A 19,391-nucleotide genomic window follows, 5' to 3' on the forward strand; every position below is an offset into this window, starting at 1 on the left:
CACACAGAGGACAATTCAAGTTTCCAAAGGAATTAGAATGTGATTGCTGGCCCCTTTGCATTGGGCTTCCTCTCTGCCCCCTGGGTCAAGTGCTGAGGACAACAAAGCTTGGAGAGGAGCACATGGCCTGGTCCCCACCTGGACTCCATGGGGCCCTGCTTCTCCAGGGGTCGGATCTTCTTGGGGTACACTGGCAGCATGGTCGTGTCAATGACCTTGGTCTCCCCGTTGTTGTAGGTGAACTCTAGGGTCCCATTCCACTCGCCGTGGGCTTTGCACACAATGGTGTTGGTCGGGTTGTGCTTCACTTCTGCTGTGACCCTGCATTAATGAAGCATCGAATAAACACGCTTTGCAAGATTATTAGAACAGAGACCGACTTCAAAAGGCATCCTCACATGTAGAGATTTTTTTTATGGGGTTGCTTTTTGCTCTTTTGCTCAAAGACTAGCTCTTAAAATGTGATCTAATATCCTTGAGCAGAAAAAAGCAAGCATCAGTGGGAAAACAGGTAGGATCTGAATAAAGTCTGTAGATTAGTTCATAGGAATGCAGCAATGTTAATTTCTTAGTTTTTTTTCAATTGAAGTATAGTTAATTTACAATGTTGTGTTAGTTTCAAGTATACAGCAAAGTGATTCAGTTACACACACACACACACACACACACACACACACACACACACACATACATATATATACTTTTTCAGATTCTTTTCCCTTATAGGTTATTACAAGATATTGAACATAGTTCCCTGTGCTATACAGTAGGTCCTTGTTGTTTACCTATTTTATATATAGTAGTGTATATATGTCCATCCCAAAGTCCTAATTTATCCCCCCAATTTCTTAGTTTTTTTCAATTAGTACTGTTTTATTGATTTTTGACAATAAATTAGATAGGCGGTTGAAAATTATACATGTTTTACACTATATTTTATACACTATATATTGTGATTTGTTTAGTTGAATTTCATCAATTTCTTAGTTTTGATAAAAACGCCAAGGTTTTATAAGATGTTATTATTGGGGTGGAAATCACAAAACTCAGTAAAAACAAAATATAAATATCAATTAAGTCTATCTGGTCTATTGTGTCATTTAAAGTAGAACTAACTACCATATGACCCAGTCATCCCACTACTGGGCATATACCCTGAGAAAACCATAATTAAAAAAGACACATGCACCCCAATGTTCACTGCAGCACTATTTACAATAGCCAGGACATGAAAGCAACCTAAGTGTCCATCGACAGATGAATGGATAAAGATGTGGCACATATATATAATGGAATATTAGCCATAAAAAGAAATGAAATTGGGTCATTTGTAGAGACGTGGATGGACCTAGAGACTGTCATACAGAGTGAAGTAAGTCAGAAAGAGAAAAACAAATATTGTATATTAACGCATATATGTGGAATCTAGAAAAATGGTACAGATGAACCTATTTGCAGGGCAGAAATAGAAAGGCAGACGTAGGGAACAGATGTGTGGACACGGGATGCGGGGGGCGAAGGGGAGGGTGGGATGAATTGGGAGATTAGGTTTGACATAAATACATGACAACATGTGTAAAATAGATAGTGGGAAGCTGCTGTATAGCACAGGGAGGTCAGCGCGGTGCTATGCGATGGCCTAGATGGGTGGGAGGGGGGAGGGGGGAAAGGGGAGGGAGGTCCAAGAGGGAGGGGATATATGTATACATATAGCTGATTCACTTCACTGTACAGCAGAAACTAACACAACATTGTAAAGCAATTATACTCCAATAAAAAATATATATAAAATATTTTTAAAAAAAAATATATATATATACACACCCTTCTCCTCCCTCAAATAGCAACTAATAGTGTACATTTCAACCACCAAAAGAGTGTGAGAGTCTAGGGGGAACTTTTCGATCACTAAACAAGGTCGAACCCCTCCAGCCTGGCTTCACAAGGGCCCCTGGTGGAGATGTGTGGCCCTTTGCCTCACCCACCTGGCCCGAGGGCTCCGGGTCTCAGCTCTGGGTGAAGGCAGAGCCCACCTCCCTCTCCGCAAGAGCCTGGTGCAGGCAGAGCAACATGGCAGAAACGGGAGGTGGAGGAGCCCGGGCCCTCTTTTTTCTACTGGCCAAGCTCGGGATGAATCTGGTGTTTTCAAATTCCAGGTCTGGAATTTTTCCCCCTGAGCCTGAACACCGCCGGAAGCCCGGGCGGCACCAGGAATCCTCCCAGCGGCACACAGCGGAAGCGTATCCGTGCTGTGCTGGTAACGCTTTAACAACGGGCTCGCCAGGAGGGAAAATGCCTGGTTTACAGCTTTTGCCAGTTTCTGTGCTGCCCCACCCACAGCGTATCTCAAGCTACCACTGGGGCATGAGGGGCCTCGGAGCCGGGGAGAAACACGCATAATCAGCTCTTGGGGGCTGGTATGTTTGGCTCCAAAATGGCCACTGAAGGTGCCTACTTTGCAGGGGACACTCCAGCACCCCACGTGAACGCCATCCAGAAAAGCTTTGCAAGAAAAAGGTCAAAGATGGGGGCTTGCTTATTATGCAGCAATCTGCTCCAAAGGGGGAAATTAATAATTAGAGCCATAAAAACGAGGCGATGCTCCCCTCAAACAGCGGGCCTCTCCTTCTGTTTCTTAGGACCTGCTTCCCGGCTTCCAAAAGGAGAGAAACGGTCCTGCTCTCATAGATGCAGGATTCAGGATGTTGCATGGAGCTCACAAAACAACTGCATCAGTGCAGGTCAGGCCTCGGGCCTCGGGCCTCGGAAGCGAGAGGTTACCATAACGCCAGAAGCCCTTTGTTCTCTGGGGCATGTTCCGCCAACACATCACCAGAATGGGGAGGGTTCAAGACGCTGCCCGGTGAGACATGTCATCTGAAACAGATCTGTTAACTTGATCTTGATTTTTCAACTCATCCCATGGCTGGAACCCAGTCTTCTGATGCAGACAAGAAACCCTGGGGCATCGTGATCGGACAGAGACGGAGTCTCCCTGGCCCCTCCTACCTGTGGACCTTCCCCCCATAGAAAGGCTTTGTGTGGAAGATCACTGTCGCTGAGTACCCGGTCTTGGCACAGGTGATGCTGACTTTTCCTCCGAGCTCCACCCAAGGGATGGTGAGGATGGACCGGGCGTAGGCACTGGGCAGGGTGAACACATAATCCTCCCCATGCTCCAGGAGCCGCAGCACACCTGAGGAAGACAGGAGGGAAGGGTTAGGCTCGCACACCAGGAAAGCACAGCTGGTGAAACCCAGGAGGACCCTGAGGGGCTCCCGGGCACGGAGGCCTTTTTGTCTCCCGTTTCTTGTAGCCTCCATGACCTTCCCTGAGTTCCAAAGGGCAGATTGCAACAGCTGCTAATCCAGGGAGGTGCAGCCAAGAAACCACCGGAGGCGAGATGAAAGGGACCAGAGAAGCTCCTCAAGATGAGGAGACCTAATAGCACCTGAGACCCTGCACACACCCTAATCTTGTCAGCAACCCCACCCTTGAACCATTGCTATAAAACTCCTCATCAAATCCTCCCCAATTGGGACACATAGTTTTCGAGGGCAGGAGCCCACTGTGTCCCCCTTTGCCTGGCAAAGCAATAAAGCTACCCTTTTCTACTTCACCCAAAACTATGTCTCCGAGATTTGATTCAGCCCCGGTGCACAGAGAAACTGAGCTTTGGGCATCGCTGGGGACCAGAAGACGCAAAGATGAGAAACCAAACACGCTCCTGCAACAGACGTCACGCCTCCCACCTCTGCAAAGGCCGGCCACCCACGTGCCATTTATCTATTCGCTGCATCTCTACTGCGTGAGAGACGCTGAGAACACATGGTGAGCAAGACAGACCCGCTCTCTGCCCTCAAGGAGCCAAAGAGAAAGGTGGGCGTGAATGAAGCACTCACAAACACAAAACTGTGACTGTGATGGGGTGGGAAGGGGAGGTGCCCGGGGCCTCCAGCAGCAGGAGCTGAGCTGGGAGGGGAGGCTTCCCGGTGGAAGAGACACTTGAGCTGGGTAAGAGTTGAGTTGAGGAAGAGGGGAGGGAAAGTAGAAGCAGGGGGAGGCATGTGCAAAGGCCCTGTGGTGGGAAGGAGCCGGGTGAGCATGGGGGTCTGAGAAAAGGGCCCCAGGGAAGAAAGGGAAGTGGTGGGTATAGGTACGGAGGCTGCCCAGGTCTACAGGGGCCAGGCCTTGTCTTTAAACTCCGAAAAAGCCTGTTAAGGAGTTCTGCCTTTATCCTGAGAGCAGCAGAGACAACCTCAAAGGTTCTCAGGAAGTTACAAAGCAGAGTGCACAGCTGCTGTCACCACCCGGGGGGCACCCACCCCTTGATCAGAGGTTCTCCAGGCTGGGAGCCAAGTACCAGTCTTGGAGAGATCTGATCCTCTTGAAACAATGCAAAATGACGTGGGCTTGTCTCTGTTTCTAGGGAAAGGAACCACAGTTTTGAACAAGTTCTCAAAGGCTGCCGTGAACTACCCCGACAGGCGCCATCTCCCGGGGCTGCTGTACAGCTGGTGCACTGACACCCAGCCCCTGCTCTGGCTTGTCCGGTCGGGCACCCACAGGGCCCCCTCTGCTGAGGGCAGCACCTCCTGGGCTGGCAGAGGCCTGAGAACCAGCACGCCTGGCTCGCTGAGGTTTGCTCTGTGTGAGGGGCCTTCTCGGCCTCCCACCCCGCACTGGGGCTTCGCTCCCTGTGGAAAAGCCCTCCCAGCTCTATTCCTGCCCACTCTGGGCCTGCAATGGTCAAGTGCAGCAAGAGCCTCAGGAAGGTCAGTTCTGTCCTTCGGCCGGAACTATGTGACTGGAGGTGTTAGTGATGTCCTCTCCCTGGGCCCCTGGTTCCTCCACTGGAAAAAGCAAGGAGGGGGGGCTCCATGTGCCCTGGGGGACCCTTCCTGGCCACCCAGCACTTCCAGGGGCTTCACATGCAGTGTCTTCTGTGAGCTTCACAACCATTCAACGCAGCATTAATTATTATCATTTTTAAATGAGGAGGTAGAAACAGAAACTCAGGGGTTAAGTAATTTGACTGGTCGGTACTTCTCTCTGAGGCTAGATAAGCATCTCAATCAACAGAGCTAGATTACTAAGCCCTAAAAAAGAATGAAATAATGCCATCTGCAGCAACATGGACGGACCTAGAGATTATCATACTAAGTGAAGTAAGTCAGACAAAGAAAGGCAAATACCATATGATATCACTTATATGTGGAATCTAAAATATGACACAAATGAATTTCTCTATGAAACAGACCCACAGACATAGAGAACAGACTTGTGGTTGCCAAGGGGGAGGGATGGAGTGGGAGTTTGGGTTAGCAGATGCAAACTATTATCTATAGAATGGATAAACAACAAGGTCCTACTGTATAGCATGGAGAACTATATTCAACATCCTGTAATAAACCATAATGGAAAAGAATATGGAAAAGAATGTATATCTACACACGCACACACACATATACGTGTAACTGAGTCACTTTGTTGTATAGCAGAAATTAACACAACACTGTAAATCAGCTACACTTCAATAAAATTAAAATAAATTAAAAAAAATCAATCAATCAACAGAGCTAGAATCTGCCCAGCAGAGACAGTGTATGTGTGTGTGTCCCTTTCAGCCCTGGGAGCTCGCCAGGAGAGTCTGAGGAGAGGGGACTAAAGGTACAAAGGGATCACGAATGCTGAGTTTCCAAAGTCAATATGAAGATGTACTCAGGAGTCACTCAATTTACCCTTAAAAACTCCTTGCATCGCCCATGAGCCACAGTTTGTGGAACAAACCAGGCTTGTCCAGAACCCGCAACCTCACCCCCAGGTAAGTCCAGCAAAGTTACACCTGCTGACCCACAGACACAGGGGGCTGGTGTGGAAACCCCAGGGGACGAGCCCATGTGCATCTGGGGGTCGTGACCTCCCCCAGGGAGGCAGGTGCTCACACATGAGCACAGGTGGGAGAGAAGACCACCCCCCCGAGAAAAAGCAGACTCAGGTCACTCACAGCCGCGTGGGCAGGACTGGGGGGCAGAGATTGCAGCAACATTTAAATCTCTCTCCTTAACCAGGAAGAGAATTGAGTACATGTAACATAAATGCACAGACCGTAAGACTCCACTACACCAAATACACGGAATATCAGAGCACACTGACTTCTCCCCACCTCCCCACTCACCAGAGCTCTCAATGAAATTACACCATCTTCCCCAAAGCCAAGCCTTGGGCCACCGAACACCCTTCCTCTGTCATTTACCCCTCCCCACAGTTCAGGGGGCAGAGCTGCCCCAGGTGACCGCTGAGGCCCTGTCCTGTGATGCACAAGGGTGGACCTGTGTCTGCAAGGAGGATTCGACACCAGTGTGTCGCTTCTTACAGCTTGTGCTCAGGACCCTGGAAGAAGGATGGCCAGGCCTGGTATACTTTTTGTTTCCAAGCCTACTTTGTGCCTTTCCTAGAATTAGGCTGCTAAGAAGAGAGCGAAGCAGGTGGTAAGTTCATGCCGAACAGGTCTGACACCAACAGTCAAGAGGAACCGGAAGTGGAAGTTGGAAAGAGAGAGACTCCAGCAGACTACCCACCTACCCCTCCGCCCCAGTTCCACTCGCAAGCCTCCGGCTCCCTGAGTGCCAGCCGCACCCTCGTAGTCTCAGGGCCTGTGGCAGCGGGAGGGGCCCTGAGACCCTGAGGAGGAGGCTGCCGGTCCCTCTGTCACCTGCCTTCCAGGGCCCAGAGAAGGCAGCTCTCCGTCCCCCATCCTCACCCTCCATGCTGATGGACTATGTGGCAGTAAAGTCCTCCCAGGGGCCCAAATGTCCCCTGACAGCACTGCCCCACCCCCGATGTCTACGATGTCCCCCTCTGCTGTCAGCCTTTCCAGCCTTTGACCTGCCGTACTTTGGGGACCCCCACCCATTTGCACATCATCCTGTGGTGGCTTCTCTCTGCGGACCAGGACCACGCGACAGCCACGAGCGCCACGTGCTGAGTCTTCCTGGTCTCATTCACGAATATAAACTCGGTGAGGTAGGATCATACCACTGATATTTTCTTTAGAACATACTTACCTGGAGCATACGCCACCCTTTTTTAAAAGCCCTAGATGAGATCTTAGAGGATCATGCCAACTCCTCCGTCCCTCGCCAGCCTGGTGACCTTAAGTGCTCTGCCCCTCAGCTGCCTCATCCGTGATGCAGGGACTAACGGTACCCGCACCTCAATGGGGCTGTAAAAAAGGCAACACTGAAACTTAGCTCAGGGCACGCAGCCTGCTACACCGCTGGAATCTTGATCACACCCCCATCTCTCGGCAGGTGAATTCTCAGCAGTGGTACTTCCACTTGGGAACAAAGAAGAAATCACAAAATCTGCTGACGGGTGATGCGCATGGGGGATGGGGAGCCAGGTGGGAGGCACCTTCCTCCCGCTCGTCTTCAGGAAAACCTCTTCCAAACCAAGGTGAAACTTCCCGCAAGTCCACAGAAATCAGAAAAGTGAGCCCCAGAGCAAGGCTGGTTTAAAGCACTGGCAAGACCACACTCCCAGGCTCTTTTCTGAAAATCCATAAATGTGCGCTCACTCATTAAATCACTGGCAATTATGCCTTCCCAGGACTCTTTTTTTCAGGATTGCATACAAAAATCTGTCCCTAATAATGAATAAAAGACTATATTAAAACTAGACTTGCAAATGGCCTCACAAATGAAAGCTCCTTTTTCATTAGCCTAAGAGCTGAGAGAAGCTGAAAAACACTGAATAATCATCTTTCCGGGACATAGCTAGTCCTCAAGCTGGGAGATTTTTGCTTTAAGTCCCACAAATTGATTTATCAATAAACGTAAGGCCAAGCACTAAGATTTTCCAACCGATAAATTTAAAATAACTCTGAGGAACCAAAATATTCCGACAGGGTGTTAACTCTGGAAAGAAAGCACAGAATCACGGAAAGCAACTCCGGGGAACTGGTCTTCAGGGCCCACAGTGCCGGCATTCATGGGCAAACGGGTCCCTGCCTGTCCCCACAGACCCAATTCAGAGGCTGTGCCATTTACTGGGCGCTGACCTGGAGTTCTGGCGGAGAGGGGTTTCAAGAGAAGCTGGATGAGCTCTGTCCCGAGCGGTGAGGGTGGGTACCAAGCAGAGGGACCTCTGCTCCCATCCACGGATGGATGTCATCTCGGGGTTGGCTCAACAGTGTCACGCTTAGGGCCTTTCAGTGTCAGAGCTGAGGGACCATTCGGGGGAGGTCTCTGAGCTACAACCTCGGGGAATTCAAGGCATAATGAAGCACTTGATAATGGCATTTTATCATAGCCAAATAGGCCACAGCCTTAGGGCAATAACTTAAAATGTAAGCCCATGTATTTACATACAAAATTTCAAGTGGACCCATCTAATGTTTAAAATGAAGGGTTGGGGCTTCCCTGGTGGCACAGTGGTTGAGAATCTGCCTGCCAATGCAGGGGACACGAGTTCGAGCCCTGGTCTGGGAAGATCCCACATGCCGCGGAGCAGCTGGGCCCGTGAGCCACAACTACTGAGCCTGCGCATCTGGAGCCTGTGCTCCGCAACAAGAGAGGCCGCGATAGTGAGAGGCCCGCGCACCGCGATGAAAAGTGGCCCCCGCTTGCCGCAACTAGAGAAAGCCCTCGCACAGAGACGAAGACCCAACACAGCCAAAAATAAATAAATAAATAAATAAATAAATTAATTAAAATGAAGGGTTGGAGGGACTTCCCTGTCAGTCCAGTGGTTAGGACTCATCGCTTCCAATGCAGGGGGCGCGGGCTTGATCCCTGGTTGGGAAACTAAGATTCTAGCAGCTGCACGGCAGCCAAAAGTTAAAAAAAAAAAAGAAAGAAAGAAAAAATGAAAGGTGGGAAAAAAATGTCACTTCATGCCCAACCAACAAATTCATGGAAGGTGCTGGGTCAGCGCAGGGAATGGAGTGAGGAAAGAAAAGCATCCCACCTCCCCCATTCACACTCCCCATAACCCCTCCCCCAAAGGAGCCCTGAGGACAGGAACCAGAACCTTTGGCTTTGAAGTCTGGGGATTCTTAGAAGCATTTTGTGTGAAAAATCCGAAAAACTGTGTGTTACAGAGCTCACATGTAATTAGTATGAAAGAAAGGGGGACGTAGCTACTGAAAGGACTGAGACAAACTTAAAGCCTCACAAGAATGAGACACGGTCCCCTGACCCTCTCCAGGCCCGTCGACAGCAGGAATACATGGGGGTGGGGGGGTGGCCAGGAAGGGGCCTTCCACAGTCTCTCTCCAGAATCTTCCTTCTGCTTTCTTCACTGAGAAGTTCTAAGCAGAATTTGCAAGCAGAGAGAAGAAGTGAGGGCTGTGCAGAGTGAATGAAGGCTGCACCCCTAGGCTGCCTGGAAGGAACAGGGCAGCCGAGATCCCGAACATCAGAGGCCGACCCTCCACGCGACACAGACACGCAACACATACAAGTCTCCAGGCTTTACATGACAAGCTTTAACCTCAGCCGGGACCTCCCCCAGAACTCTGGCCTGTAGCGACACTGTTTGCTCAAGCCCCCCTCTCAAATGTCTAAACCCCAACACAACCTAACTGGGCTCCCGTGCTCTGCCTCCAAACTAATCCCCTCTTCAGTCTTCCCCACCTTAGTTAATGGCTATTCCATCCTTCTAGTCGCTCAGGTCAACAGCCTGGTGTCACCTTTCTCTCATACCTCACATCCAATCCAGATGTGTCCGATGAGGGGTTAGTATCCAAAATATACAAAGAACTCATACAACTCAACGTCAAAAAAAAACAGACAGCCCGACTGAAAAATAGGCAGAGGACCTGAATAGACATTTTTCCAAAGCAGACAACAGATGGCCAAGAGGCACATGAAAAGATGCTCAACGTCACGAACCATCGGGGAAATACAAATCAAAACCACAATGATGTATCACCTCACACCTGTCAGAATGGCCATCACCAAAGAGATCACAGATAACAAATGGTGGCGAGGATGTGGAGAAAAGGGAACCCTCCTACGCTGTGGGTAGGATGTAAATGGTTGCAGCCACTACGGAAAACAGTATGGAGGTTCCCAAAAAACTAAAAATAGAACCACCATACAATCCAGCAATTCCACTTCTGGGTATTTATCCAAAGAAAATGAAAACACTAATTAAAAGAGATATATGCGCCCCTATGTTCATAGCAGCCTTATTTATAATAACCAAGATATGGAAACAGTCTAAGTGCCCATCAACAGACAAATGGATAAAGAAATTGTGGTATAAGTATACCATGAAATATTATCCAATCATAAAAATGAATGAAATTCCACCATTTGTGACAACAGGGATGGACCTAGAAGGTATTATGCTAAGTGAAATAAGTCAGAGAAAGACAAATGCTATACGATTTCACTTATAGGTGGAATCTAAAACGAATGAACAAACAGAACAGAACAGAAACAGAGTCATAGATTCACAGAACAAACAGGTGGTTGCCAGAGGGGAGAAGAGAAATAGATGAGGGAGGTTAAGAGGTACATATTTCCAGTTGCAAAATAAATGAGTCACGGGCACGCAGTGCACAATGTAGGGAATAGCGTCAATGATTATGTAATATCTTTAAAAAAAAAAAAAAAGCCTTGGCATCACCTTTCACTCATACCCCACATCTGATCTCTCCACTTCAGAATTCATCCAGATTCCCACCCTGTGTTACCTCCGCACCATTCCTGCCCTGGTTCAAGCCACCATCGCCTTTTGCCTGGATTATTATCATAATCTCCTAACTGGTCTCCTTGAGTCGCCTTCCCCCTCTTATGGTCTAGTTTCAACAAGCAGCTGGAACAATCTTGCTAAACTGCAAGTCAGATCATGATACTCTTCTGCTCAAAGCCCGCAAAGACTTGGCAGCTCACTTAGTGGGACGGCCAACACCCCTGCCAGTGGCCCCCCGAGGCCCCACGTGACCTGGACTCAGTCACCTCTCCGACGGCATCTTCTCCCTCCCACCTCCCTTCTCCCGGCTCCGGCCACACAGGCTTCCTGTCTCGGACCAGCATGCCGGTCCCTGGCCCCTCTGCCTCTGGCCTTGTTTTCTCCACCAAGACACACTCCCCAGGTAATCGACAAAACCTGTCCTTCATCACCTTCTTGGGTCCTTCATCCCCACCCCCGCGGTCTTTGCTGAACTGTCACCTTCTCGGTGACGTCTTCCCAGCTGCCACCCCAACCCATCCCAAAGCCCCACTGCTCTCTCCCTACCATTCCTAGATCCTTTATTTTATTTCCACGTCCTTTCCCGCCTTAATTTTTCTCCAGAGAACTTATCACCTTCCAAAGCACTACACAATTGTATTTCCCCAGCAGAAGAGAGAACTCTGTGAGAACAGAGATTCTTCTGTCTGTTTTGCTCATTCAAGTACCCATGGCCCCCAAGACAATGGCTGGCAACCAGTAGGCGCTCAGTAAGAGCGTGCTAAAAGTCAATGAAAGGTGTTCTCATCTCCTGGAGTTTGGAAAGGGCTTCCAAGGAGCCGTGTATGCCCTGAAACGGAAAGCCAAATTCTGTGCTGGATTTTTCTTTTTCCTGAGAGTCTACAGCCAGAATCTCACGGGGATTTATGACTCAAAAGAAGTTGAAGAACCACTAACACAGGTTCCTGAATTTGACAAGGATGATTACAGTTTCCCTCAAACAATGAATAACCTTCATTCACAGCTATTTGCTAATAGAGAAACGTGTGATCCGCGAGTGGTCTGATTATACTGGGTTTTCCCTTCAGAACTGCAAGCCCAGCGTCCAGAGATTTGCCTTGGGAATTATTTATGAGCAGATTTTGAATAGGCAGCACTATGATCCTCATTGTCTATGAGCCAGAAACTGGTGAGAATGAAGAAAAATGTGTTTTCATAGATTTGAAGCCAACTCTAATATTCATACAGAGCTGGAAAGAAAAGGCTCTGTAAGGCGGCTCACACACGAGTAGCAGGTGGAGATCCAGGTGGGCAGCCTAAGAGGCAAACAGCTGCATCCCACTTACCCCATCACCTCGGCCGCTTTGGGAAATGACCAGAACCTGGTTCCCAAATAGCAAAACCCATCCATATTTCCAACCCGCCCACTTACTCCCAATTCCGTAACGGAATAAAAACAAAGGCCTCCACACACAAATCCTCAAGTGTCCATCAGGTACACAAATGTCCCTCGGTCAGAGCCCAACTCCACCCAGCGATTTGGCTTACCTTCCCCGATCATTGAGACCCCCACGGACATGCCCATGAACTTGCTTTTGGTCCATACGTGAGTGTTGACGCACAGCCTCTTCTCCTTGCACTCACAGTAGAAGCAGGAGACGGGCGGGTGGTGGGACACCTGCTCGGCCACGAACCGCATTTTGTAGTTCTTGGAGGGGCCGTCGGCCATCGGGTGTTCCTGGCCGGAGGCAGCAGTGGCAGCAGTCCTCTTGGGCCTGACCCTGTCCTTGGGAACCTCCCAGGAGCAGTGGAACGTCTCGCCGATGATGGGGTTGTAGGGTTTCTTGGCCAGGGTGCCCTTGCGGCCCTCGTGGAAGGCGGTGAGGTAATACTCCACGAAGCCGATGAGCCTGTCCTGTGGCGTGGCCCCTGCGGCGACAGCCAGCAGCAGGTCTGGGTGTGCCAGGAAGTCTGCGTACATCTCCAGCAAGGACCGCTTCTCGAGAATGAACGTGGGAAGCACCACCTGCGGCCAGAGGAGACAAAGTCAGACAGCAAGCCCTATGGGTGCAGGAGAGAAAGCTGGAAAGGAAAAAAGCAAGGCTGCAACCCCCGTCAAGCAAGGTCCTAAGGGCGGGTGCCAGGGACCAGTTCCTCTGATTTGCGCACACATGACCAGTCAGAGGAAAGAACATCCAAGAAATTGGAAGTGGCTGCAGCGGTGGCATCAACATCAACCCAGCTTCGTGGATTAGACTTCTCTGGGCCATTTTCCTCTCTGCTCACCTGGGCTGAAACAACAGCCTCTGTCCCTCCCTCCATGGCCAGTGCCCTGCTAACACGCAGCCCTCTTTCACACCCCATCATTTAGGGACGTGAAGAAAATAGCCCCAAAGGGCTTTTTCGTATTCTTCCTGCCATCAGGCACCACCAAGGGGGGTGCTCAGTGTGTTCCCACAAACACGGATACTGGGGCTCGTTGGTGCTGCATCAAAGGGGGGCCCAGGTAGAGCAGGACCCGCCACTAAGAACATCTGCTTGGAGATCTCTGTAGGAAGAGCAGCGTATAAACCCTCACAGGATCAGGGCAGGGAAGGAATGTGGAAAGGGCCCGACCCATGTCTCCGGAGGCAAGGCCAGCTAGCGGGCAGTGTCCACAGTGGCTGCCACGGAGAAGAGGGGCCATGGGTAGAGGCTGCCCCCTAGGCTGGGCCAGAAGAAATGAGCAGAAGTTACAAAGAAGTAGGCTGGCACTTAATACTGAAGCTTCTGGTAAATGGACTGGCACAGGGGCCATCCCCTCGGTGTGTCACTGGCCCCATTACTGAAGACAGGTCGAAAGTTGGATGCTCTGTCAGGCACTAAGGGACTCCTCGTTGGTCCAAAGTGGATCCAAGTGGTCCCTCAGGCACCATACAACCCAAGTGCCTGGAACCCAAGGATTAGGTCACTTAAAGCAAATGATGGACTTTCTGGGAAGCTGGTAAGCCCTCACCATCCCTGATATGCTACCACCCCCTCAGTGATCTGATGACGTAGTTATGGGGTATTACCATTCCACCCCTCGGCTGCAAGACAAGCTTGCACTGACCTGGAGCATCTCACTCTGCTCCCCGTGGTGGGAGTCACGGGGTTCTGAAGCTGGAAGGCCGGCCCTGACCCGCTGGCTCCCCCTTGAACCGTCCGGGTGAGGGGAGGGGTTCACCAAGGTCACGCAGCTGGTTTACACTCCTCCCTACACGGCCAAGTCTGTCCTTCCGTCACATCATAGGCCCCAACTCCCACGAAAGCATTGCTAACCAATAATACCACACACAGATCTGTGACCTGGCCCCCACTTCAGCCTGCTGGGACCCTTCCTAGGGAAAGACGGAGATACCCTGGAAGTGAGGTGTCCCGACAGACAGGCGTACATGAGACAGACAGCAAAGCAGAGATTTCAGAGGAAACTGGGGGAAGCCCAGCCCGCTGGGGAGGTGAGGCTGGTACCCCTTCTAATGCTTTTCTGTCCCACTTGAAAACTATGTCAGAGGACAATGCACCCTCGCTAAGTCGAAAAGCAGCCAGATGTAAAATGAGCATGTAACACAACCCAAGTATCACAGCAACACTCCCAATTTAACATGTCTCTCTGGGTGACAGAAGTGAGTGATTTTTACATTCCTTCTGAGTATCCTTCTGCTTTACTTTTATAATAAACTAGAAGAAGAAACATTATTTAAAACACAACTATGCAAATTAATGGAGATTTCCTAAGTTTCTTTCAGCCACAACTTGACAAACTTGAGCATCTGGCAGCCTGAGGATGTGAGATGGCCGGGAAAAGTGCATCCTGGCTCAGAACCGCCTTCAGACGCCACTGCTATGACCTCCTACGTCTCTGCGTGGAAACAGGTCAAGCTCAGCTGCCATCCCCGTGCCCTGTGGGGCCTGCCCTTCTCATGAGGCTCACGGGGGCCCGGCTGTGCCACCCATGCCTGCCCCCCACAGAGCCACTCAAGGTCCCCCCAGGAATGTTCCCCACCCAGGATGTGCAGGTTGAGGCTGTGGATTTCAGCAACCATGGAACTCCCCCACCCCCGGCCAATGCGACCAAATCAATTGAAAAAGAAAAGAAGCCACCAAGGTCCGCATCTCCAGACCTTCCTGAAACACTCCATTCCTGCGCTCCCTCCCAGGCAGGGGGCCCTCTGACGGAGGGCAAGGGTGGGGTGCAGAGTTACACCGAGGAGCTCCACGTGAAGACGGTCCCATGACCCGGGCTCCTCCTCCCTGACCCCGTGGGATGGGGCGTCTCCGACAACAATCCCACCTCTGGACAGGAATTTTCAGGGCTGCACCCGAGACTGAAATTAAAAGGAAAGAATCACGTGGATGTTTACGCTCTCATGGGGTACTTTGGAAAAGGGCAAGAGTTTAAGGCATTTCCCCTAACTTAGCATTTCTGAACTCAGAAGCTGAAGGATTAAAACAAAACAAATAGGGCTTCCCTGGTGGCGCAGTGGTTGAGAATCTGCCTGTTAATGCAGGGGACACGGGTTCGAGCCCTGGTCTGGGAAGATCCCACGTGCCGCGGAGCAACTAAGCCCGTGTGCCACAACTGCTGAGCCTGCGCGTCTGGAGCCTGTGCTCCGCAACAAGAGAGGCCGCGATAGTGAGGGGCCCGTGCACCGTGATGAAGAGTGGCCCCCGCTTGCCGCAACTAGAGAAAGCCCTCGCACAGAAACGAAGACCCAACACAGCCAAATATAAGTAAATAAGTGAAATTCTAAAAAACAAAACAAAACAAAACAAATACAAAAAAGAACGCCACGCAGAATCCCAAATCGCTCGGCATCAGAACCCGAAGGCCCCTTCGGGATGCTGCAGGTCAAGCCCCTGGTCTCACAGGTGAGGGGACAGACTGGGGAGAAGGCAGGGAAGGTGTAGGAGAGCGTGGGGAACCTCAGGGCTCCCAACTGCCCCCCAAGTTCTGTCCATCGCCCGACACATCACGATTCTCTGCTTCGGGCCAATGAGAGCATCTTCTTTCCCTCAGAGGACGAGGGAGGTGAGCGGTCACTGGACGTCAGAACCGGGATGGTTGGGCCACCTCCTCTCCTGCCCCTAACATGCAGGGGTCAGGAGGCAGCCCAGGGGGAAAAGGTGGGACGAGAGCCCCACCTTCTAGTCCATTCTACTCTTCCTGGATGACAAGGCAATCCACCAGCCCAAAGACTGTCATTAATGTGCAGACGGGAGGGAGACCATGGGCAACTAAGAAAGGACACTCATGGTGCCCCCTATCTGGAAAAGTACAGCTGACGCTTCCTAACCCGCCTTCCAGCTGTCACGCCCGCCACTATTTCTTCTTCACACCATGGCTGGAGTCATCTTTCTAAAATCTCTATAAGACACAAAGTCCAGCCTGGCCCCCACCTCCTCCAGTCTCACAGTATCCCTCACTTTCTGCCCCAGCCCTCCCCTCACAAGCACACATACACACACGCACGAGTTCACTCCTGTTTCCTTTTCCTGCCCTCCCTCCTGCCCTTGTCTAATGAGAAACAGCTACCAGCTCATAGAAGGTAAACTCCTCTATGAGGTCTTTTCTGACAGCTCCTGCTCCTGCATCCACCCCCTCCTTCACTGTACCCATCACACACCCCCATTGTAGCATCTACAGGGCTCTTTTTGCTCTTATCAATGCTATAAAGAGCATTATTCGGACAACTGGGGGGAAATTTTACTATGGGCGTGTAAGCAACAGTATCATAGCCGTATTAAATTTCCCCAGCGTGACAAATGTGTCGTGTAGGAGAATGACCTTGTTAGGTCACTGATGGCCCATTGAGGTCCACTCACTGATGGATGTCAGGGAGAAGTGTCATGTCTACAACCTACTCTGAAATGGCTCATCAAAAAATAAACACATACATACATGTGCGTGTGTACCTGCTGTGTGGCGGACAGAGAGAAGAAGCAGGGAGAGAGTGGGAGAGGGGAAAGAAGAAAGAAAAATACAAAGTGGCATAATGTTAACAATTGGCCGATAAAGGTGAAGCATATATGTGGAAGTTCATTGTTCTAGTCTTGCAACTCTACTGTAGATTAGAAAATGTGCTAAATAAAGAGTTGGAAGAAAAAGAAAAAAAAAAAGGCTCTACTAGGGATGCAATACCTGAGAACTTACTAATTGTCGAAGACAACCCTCCTGAAATGAAAGACACAGGGAATGTGGTCTCACAGCCAACAGGTTCAACCCTCGAGGCATGTATTCTGCACTTGACAGTGATGCTGTGGCGTTGTCCGCACTGGGAAAAGTAGAATTCCCAGAGAGATGGAGGAGAATGGGGCAGGAGTGGGGTGACCATCTCCCCTTTCATCTATTGCTGGTGTTTGTGCAGAATACCCAACCTATGTCCTTTCAAGCCAGCACATTGACCACTCTGGGCAAAACGTTTCATTAAAGTGGATTCTCTCTCTCCTATGACCTCCCTGACTTCTTGTTGGTCCCTTTGCCAATAAGTCACTTAATCATCTGTTTCTTGGGCGGTGGACACTGCCGACAGGGAGCCACAAAGTGGTGAGGAGTAACTGGACTGTCTGCCTCCAACCGAGAGGTGAGCGACGGCCCAGCTGCTCAGACTCATGGCAGCCAAATGGCGCAATCGCTACTGCAGATTATTGAGCCATCAGTCAGGGCTGCCTTTTCTGCCATTAACATAATTAAGACAATAAACTACTTTGGGGAAAGGAAAAAAAAAGAAGGAGATCTGCACTCAGGACTGAGAGAACAATTAATTATGGCTAAAGTTGCATCAATCTAGAAGTAAATAACTTATGTTTGGGTTGGGATCTTAGAACTTGGAAACAATTGATCACCCATAGAGAAAGTCAAAGGGTCCCCCGAAAGAGCAGTGGTCCGTCCCTTCCCCACAAAGGGAAGCACAGTGGGCCTCCGCTAAGGAAGGCCAGAGCAGGTGCGACTTCTCCAAAGAAACATCAGTTAACCTAATAACCTTGAGAGTCATCTACATAATACTCTGTTCTCAGTCTGGGAAACCTACCCAGTGCAAACAAGCAAGGAAGGGAGGACAAGACCACCTGAGACTGACCTGTGCAATCCTTTAAGGAAACCAGGGGAAGTACACAAAAATCCAGCCTTACAAAATGAACAGGAGAGGATTCACACTGCCAAAGGCCGAAGGAATGCTCCCCCTGGTTTCCTTAAAGGGCCAGCTCCCTTCATGTGCATCTCATGGTGCTTGGGACATCAGGGAAGGCACTAGTTAAAACAAATGATACAAATGAACCTACTTACAAAACAGAAATAGACTCACAGATATAGAAAACAAACATGGTTACCAAAGGGGAAAGGTGGGTGGGAGGGATAAATTTGGAGGTTGGGATTAACAGATACACACTACTATATATAAAATAAACAACAAGGACCTACTGTTATAGTACAGGGAACTCTACTCAATATCTCGTAATAACCTATAATGGAAAACCATCTGAAGAAGAATAGATATATATATATATGCATAACTGAATCACTTTGCTGTACACCTGAAACTAACACAACATTGTAAATCAACTATACTTCCATAAAAATTTTTTTAAAATAAAAATAATTTTTTTAAAAAAAGGGCCCGGCTTGCAGGAGAGTCAGAAACTGTGAGCCGAGGTTCATCTCTTGGCAGCGACAACCGTGTGGACCTGGGCAAATTCCCCCCTTAGAAGAAGGAGCTTAAGCACAGCACTGTTAATCTGTGCTTGTTGTGATTGACGCTGGAAATTTAGCCTAATAAAATAATTCAATCAAAGGGAAAAGCTCTGAGTTCAAGATGTCCACTGTATCATTATAACACCAAGAAGCCACTTGTGGAGGAAGTACAAGACAACGCAGCAACCTGGGGGGAGGTTATGCATCCGTGAACAGGAACGCAGGCCATGAGACTGTTCTCGCCCTTGAACCCAGTGGCGGGCACGTGGGTGTCTGTCATAAGGCAATTCTCTAACCAGGGGGCACACAAACCGCAACCACAAACCACGTCTCCTCTTGGTTCAACAAACAGCTCTACTGGAACCATTTAAATAATTCTTTAAGAATCACAGAAACTTCACAACGATCTCAGCAAGCTTCTCTCTCAATGTACAAATCTTGTCTAACATCCTTGAGGACAGGATGTGCACGGGGCACCCAAGGAGAGTTCAATCCACCCTTTGCTTTGCACTAGTTTCAACCACAGTCTGCAGCCCCAGACTCCCACCTGCTCTATGGAATCAGTTATGCCTTCTGGAAGGGCTCACAATCCCCGATTCCAGCAGATCTCTGCCCCATCTGAATCTGTAAAATTTGAGTTTGGACCAAATCCCTTGAGGAATCCAAAGAGGTCACAGGTCCACCCTGGACCTTGCTGTTCCCCACAACCACCACCCCCCAAAGTCTCAATTTCAAGCACCCCCCCCCTCCACCCATCGCCCCGTACGTCCAGCTCACTCCATCGCAGCCCCAGCCCCACGACCCCATCATGTCCACCATCCCCTGTCGCCTCATTTCCCTCCACGTCCAGCGTGGCATCCTGCCCCACCTGACACTCACTCCTTGATCTGCCACCACCACCGCCCCCCCCCCGGCCCCTCGGCCCTCTCTCCCTCTGGGGGGTCAGCCAGTAAACCCCAACTCTGGTTTAATCCACCTCCTCACGTTCTCCGAGCCTCAA

The 19,391-nt window shown here is 50.0% G+C and overlaps 1 protein-coding gene across 2 annotated transcripts in view; it reads right to left on the minus strand.

Moving 5' to 3' along the window:
• The window catches only part of OSBPL10 (oxysterol binding protein like 10), a 377,400-nt gene that overhangs the window by 7,029 nt on the left and 350,980 nt on the right, over positions 1 to 19,391 (minus strand). For both annotated transcript variants that reach the window (XM_059939069.1, XM_059939068.1), the window contains exons 8-10: positions 12,232 to 12,709; positions 3,010 to 3,196; positions 139 to 321 (exon numbers count right to left, since the gene is read on the minus strand). In XM_059939069.1, the coding sequence (XP_059795052.1) occupies positions 139 to 321; positions 3,010 to 3,196; positions 12,232 to 12,709 (848 nt within the window). The remainder of the gene's footprint in view (positions 1 to 138; positions 322 to 3,009; positions 3,197 to 12,231; positions 12,710 to 19,391) is intronic.

Source organism: Balaenoptera ricei, chromosome 11, assembly GCF_028023285.1.
Source record: "Balaenoptera ricei isolate mBalRic1 chromosome 11, mBalRic1.hap2, whole genome shotgun sequence".
NCBI classification, from domain to species: Eukaryota; Metazoa; Chordata; class Mammalia; order Artiodactyla; family Balaenopteridae; genus Balaenoptera; species Balaenoptera ricei.